Source organism: Anastrepha obliqua, chromosome 6 (genome assembly GCF_027943255.1).
Source record: "Anastrepha obliqua isolate idAnaObli1 chromosome 6, idAnaObli1_1.0, whole genome shotgun sequence".
NCBI classification, from domain to species: domain Eukaryota; kingdom Metazoa; phylum Arthropoda; class Insecta; order Diptera; family Tephritidae; genus Anastrepha; species Anastrepha obliqua.
In genome coordinates, this window is record NC_072897.1 from 40,276,009 (window position 1) to 40,282,066 (window position 6,058).

Sequence of the window (6,058 nt, forward strand, 5' to 3'; positions counted from 1 at the left end):
GGGGTCCACATTTTGGCCGATATCTCGAGACCCTACCCACGGAACGGCATCAAAAATACTCTAAACTATAGAATCATCAGCAGCTTCCATTTGGTACCCATATTGCACAAACACATCCTAGGGTTACCCGGGTCTACGTTTTGGATTATATCTCGAGACCCTAGTCACGGAACGGTATGAAAAATACTCTATACTATAGAAATCATCAACAGCTTCCATTTTCTACCCATATTGTACAAACATATCCTAGGGTTACCCGGGTTCACGTTTTGGCCTATTTCTCGAGACCCTGGTATCCGATTCTTAAAATTTTAAAATACAAACCATCTACTGAGTATTCCAAACAAAGCCTAAAAATTTGGTTTGGATAGGTGTGCCCGTTCTTGAGTTATAAAGCCTCAACGAAAAATGGCATTAATTTTTATATATGTATATAGATATAATTGGCGCGTACACCCTTTTTGGGTGTTTGGCCGAGCTCCTCCTCCTATTTGTGTTCCACAAATAGAGGGACCTACAGTTTCAAGCCGACTCCGAATGGCAGATATTTTTATGAGGAGCTTTTTCATGGCAGAAATACACTCGGAGGTTTGCCATTGCCTGCCGAGGAGCGACCGTTATTAGAAAAATGTTTTTATTAATTTTGGTTTCACCGAGATTCGAACCAACGTTCTCTCTGTGAATTCCGAATGGTTATCACGCACCAACCCATTCGGCTACGGCTGTTGTTTATTACACTACAGTGTTTATACGTTTTGATGCTGAAATCATTGTGCTCAAGCTTTGAGTACTTGTTGAAATAGTTTACAATAGACTGGAAACTTAACTGCTTTTTTTATTTTTCAGAGCGAAATAGTAATTACCTATGACACCGTGACTCCTTCTGTGGAATCAACCGACGAATCAATTAACAGTCCACGACCTTCACGTCGCCGCAAAATAGATTCGGAGGAGTTAAACAAAAACATGATTAAATCTATGAACGAAAGGAATGAGGAAGAGAGAAAAAGAGCGAAGTCTTAACTGTATGGAACATTTTTGTGACTCCATGAACAACGTGGCCAATGCATTCCTAGGATTATTGCGAGCTGTTGTCAATAAAGATTGATAAAGTTACGTTCATAAGTACTTATTTTACCTGTTCATACACATATACTATAGATTATGTATATATGTATATATTGATATATCAATGGAGATTACACTAGTTATTTTTTTTTTTTAAGTATGTACATCCTTATAAAGGGTGATTTTATAACAGCTATAGGAAAATTTTTCAAAAAAACACACGTAAAAATCAGAAAAATGCATGACATTTTTATTTAAATCGATAGTACAGTCCATATAATTTAATGTTTGAAGATTATTTCATGCAAATGTTGACCGCGACTGCGCTTCAAATGGTCCATCCGCTTAATCCAATTTTGGCATACTCTTTCCAATGTTTCGGCGGGTATCTCACATATAAATGCTTTAATGTTGTCTTCCAATGCGTTAATTGAAGCAGGCTTGTCTGAATAGACATGAGCTTTAACATAGCGCCACAAAAAATAATCTAAAGGCGTTATATCGCAAGATCTGGGTGGCCAATTGACCGGCCCCGATCGTGAAATAAAATGTTCACCGAACTCGCCTCTCAACAAGTCCATTTTTACACGTGCTGTGTGGCATGTGGCACCGTCTTGCTGAAACCACATGTCATGCAAGTCAAGCTCTTGCATTTTGGGGGAAAAAAGTTGGATATCATTTCACGGTAGCGCTCACCATTCACAGTTACGTTACGATTCGCAGCATCTTTGAAGAAGTACGGTCCAATGATACCTCCAGCCCATAAACCGCACCAAACTGTGACCTTTTCTGGATACATTGGTAGCTCTTGCAGTTCTTCTGGCTGATCTTCACTCCAAAATCGACACTTCTGCTTATTTACGTACCCATTGATCCAAAAATTAGCTTCGTTGCTGAACACAATTTTTCGATAAAAAAGTGGATCTTAAGCTTTCTTAACAGAACACGCATTTTTATAATAAAATTCAATGATTTGCAAGCGTTGTTCGTTTGTAAGACGATTCATGGTTAAATTATAGATCAAACTGAAGATGTTTGACAGTCAAACAAAACACGAAACGTGCGTCAGCTGTTTAAACAACCTGTTTAAAAAGATAATAGCTAAAAAGTTTCCCTTTATATGTATATGGATTGACTTGAAGACTGCGATTTGTATTTCCTCAAAAGCGAAGTAGATTCTGTTTTTATGCTGTTTTTTTTTTATGCGGTTTTAAAATAGTGCGGTTTTTTTTTAATTAAAAATGCATGTCGACCTATCGGGAATTGTACATATAAACAAGATTCTAAACCAGCTATGCAAAAACTCATCACAGATTATATCAAAAATGCTAACCCTACAAGTATGGAACCGCCTGCATCACCATCCAGATCAGACGTGTACATTTCCTCAAGTGTCGGAAGTGATTTTACGCCAAATCCTAAACGAATACGCAACATGCGGGTATTGTCTGATTCTATTTCTGACGATGTAAATTTATTTTTCGATGACGTTTCTTAAATAAAGATATAATTTTCAAAAATACATTTTTTGTTTATGCGATTTTATTTAATTAATTCAGATTCATGCGGTCTATGGAACGTATCTATAGTTATAATATGGGACTAGTACCCTTTTTTTATGCGGTTTTATTACATTATTTCAGATTTATGCGGTTCTTAGCACTTTTGAAACGTATCTATAGTTTTTCTATAGAACTGGTAGCTTTTTTTATGCTGTTTTTTTTTATGCTGTTTCTTGCGGAACGTATATACCGCATAAAAAGAGAATCTACTGTACTTGTTTGGTATAATTTAGTTCTAAAGTTTACTGTTAAAACCCAACATACCGCTGCCATTGAATATCGGTTGTAAATAGTGTTAAGTGACTATATGTGTCTTATAAATAAAAAAGTTTTTGATGTTTATATAAAGGTTTAAAATTTTATTTTTTACAAAAGTTTTAAAGCCGCGCCCTTCTGCCATCAGAATAATATTCTTGACTTTATGGTTCTCTATTTTCATCATTCGATGGGTCTTCTGGTAGCATGGCCTCATCAGTGAATATGCCACGTTTTTGCAGCATATTGTGGAACATTGCGCATGTATAGATGATAGCTGTAGCATTTTTGTGCGGATATCTGAGAACGCGCTCTTTGGATACAGAGGCACGCTCAATTGTGTTCTTTGCTTTTATATGTGTTTTATTGAACATCTTTTCGCTAGCGGAAGTAGGTGTTGCTATTTGCGTAAGAAGCCATGGCTCCAAAGGATAACCAGAATCGCCTAAAAGCCATTTATATGCTCCCAAAATGTGTTCCCTGATGAGTTTGATTCCCACCGGCGAGGTTGTCCATATACCGGAGTCATGACATAATCCTGGGAATCGTGCATGGACATTTTGAAAAATGAGTTCGTCGTGGCAAATCTAGGAGTGAGGTTATTAGTTAAAAACATTGCAAAGTGTTGATAAACCAGGATTTATTTTTTATAAACTCACGGCTTCAACATTAATGCTGTAGTATCGCTTGCGATTCATATACTCATGGGGCACTACTGCAGCGATTAAAGATTGCGGGGAAAGTGTTGCAACATGTGTGCATTCAATAACACCTATGACGCCTTTTATTCCGAATTTGTTATAAAAACTGCAAATTTTTAGCCGTTGAAATGGTGCAAATGGATATTTTGTACCATGTTGGAAACTTACCCCCTCTTTATGCTTTGTAATTCTCCACCGCATTGGGAACACTAATTTCAAAGTGTTTGTGTTTCACTACCATTTTGTAAATTTGCTCAATACATCTCGACACGCTTGGTAGACTCATTGCCGAGAAGTGGCAGTTTCCTATAAGGCTTTGGTAGGAGCCATTTGCCAGAAAATATAGTACTGAAACAAACTGAAAGTAATATGTTGTAATGCATACCTATATATTTTTATTTAAATATCCAGCAGAGAACGTTAAAGTATAGAGAAGTCTCACGAGCTACGAATAGTGTGAATTGTCAAAAATGAAGTCTGACCGCGAAGACTTTTCCACCTCGCACTGTGGTCGAAAATTCCAAAAAACGAACCAAAACCTCGAAATATTTTTGTCACCGATCGGGATACAATTGACTTCATTGTGTTTAGAGTGCGTTACTGTCGAGATGTTTTAGAGGATAGATGTTCCCGTTTTGTTTTGAACAGGCAGCCGCTCGACCTTGAGCGTTCCGATGAATGGGCGTGACGCTGCAGTATTGCCTCGAGCGTGTATCCGAAAGTTTTGGTTTATAAAAAGAGTACAACTATTCCGAGAATATCCAGGCCTGATGGATTTTCAACGCGATGCTAAGTGGAGTATTTATATACTAACTTGGAATGATAATTTTGATATTGATGCCTGTCAGAGACGTCCAACGAAAGGGTTTTATTTCTCTTTTGTTTAATAAAAATTTCAATATTGAGTGAAAAATCAGTTCATTAGTTGAACCGAGTTGAGCTTAGAGCCTTACAGTTTCGGGATCGGAAAAGTGTCTACAATAAAATAGCGATTCAATCAACTGCGGATTCTTGTGGATTTGCCTTTATGAACGATTTTCGTGTGAGCACGCGCGTGCCGTTTCCCGAGCATGGCTGGCGCGGGGTGCAGTGTGAATCCGGCATATGTTGACGACTCTAAATTAGAATACGGGTTGTCAACATTGCATTGCTGGATACGATTTTTTGAGTGCCTTTTGCACATAGGCTACAAAAAAGAAATTCAGAAATGGTATTCTCGTGGTGCGGACGTAAAGGAAGCTCTAAAAAAGCGTAAATCTGAAATTCAAGAAGCGTTCAAAGTTGAATTGAATGTGTTAGTTGACCGTCCGAAACCTGGTATGGGGAATACCGCGAGACGTTTCTTTGAAAACTTCGAAGTATCCTGCAGAATTCTTGGCTTGAAGAAAGAATTATTCGACCGATTTTACGTTATTTTACAAGTTTTATCCAGCGGTTTTAATGTAAATGTACCGTTATTTGAGAGCTATTGCACAGAAACAGCCAATTTATATGTAACTGAATATTCTTATCCATGGCGCAAAAATTATCCAGTCCGCTATTTTGCCTATCGGACAGTTATCAGAAGAGGCACAAGAAGCCCGAAATAAAGACATTAGGAGTTACAGGGAGCACTTTTCGCGGGAAATGTTCTAGAAAAAGTACAATGAAAGACATATTCCATTGGCTTCTGGTATGTTCTGATCCCCATATTTCTAGTTTGAAGAAGTTAAAGCCGAAAAAAGAAAATACATTATCTTCGGAAGCGCTTGTATTGTTGAGTTATGAGAGAAGCGAGAACCATGATACTGATAGCGATAACGAGACCCAAAGCGATAACGACGATTAGAGTGTGATGTAGCATTTTGTGAACAAAACATGTTTATCAATAAAACATTTATCATTTTCTTTACGTGTTATTTACATTATTTTAGGAGCTCACCTTAAACTTATAGTATATACAAAATTAATTTGCCATTCTGTAGCTGCCATTTTGAATTTAGAAAAATTAACAACATTTTCGAGTTCAGCGACCTCGAAAATGTAAGTATCAGTTGATTTCGACTCGAAACACGATATTTTTATGCCAGTTGGCCGCCATCTTGTGGCCGCCATTTTGAATTTTGAAAAATCAACATCATTTTCGAATTCAGCGACACCGAAAACCTTCAGGTAAGTATATTTCATTAATTTTTATACACGTTTAGTGGTTTTGGTGCGTTTTTTGGACTTTTCGACCACTGTGCCTCACTCAACTCGACAGAGGGGAACTTCTTAGCAGAGCTGATTACAGTGAATTATGTACAAGTACATTGGCTCTGCTCAGTTTTTGGTTTCTGTATGAAATCAAATACAACCAAATAAAGATTTAAAATCCAACATTTAAAATCAAAGTAACTTTAATGTTTGCTGCTTTAATTTTAAAAGAAGAATTCAAACAAAATACATTATAAAACGACCTCACATTTTGTTGTGTGCGTTTTAGTAAATTTG

The 6,058-nt window shown here is 37.1% G+C and overlaps 1 protein-coding gene across 1 annotated transcript; it reads right to left on the reverse strand.

Moving 5' to 3' along the window:
• Positions 1-3,049: 3,049 nt before the first annotated feature.
• Positions 3,050-5,766, reverse strand: LOC129250399 (putative nuclease HARBI1). The gene is made up of 2 exons (XM_054890023.1): positions 3,545-5,766; positions 3,050-3,472 (listed from the first exon to the last, which is right to left on the reverse strand). Exons 1-2 carry the CDS (start codon positions 3,785-3,787, stop codon positions 3,050-3,052), a joined length of 666 nt encoding a protein of 221 aa, XP_054745998.1. The 5' UTR covers positions 3,788-5,766.
• Between the last annotated feature and the right edge of the window lie 292 nt (positions 5,767-6,058).

Bases quoted from the DNA above. Each gene is read 5' to 3' on its own strand.
- LOC129250399 (XM_054890023.1), bottom strand. From the start codon at position 3,787: ATGCGGTGGAGAATTACAAAGCATAAAGAGGGGGTAAGTTTCCAACAT. The intron at 3,473-3,544 runs GTGAGTTTATAA...CCTCACTCCTAG, and splicing joins ACAGCATTAATGTTGAAGCC to ATTTGCCACGACGAACTCAT.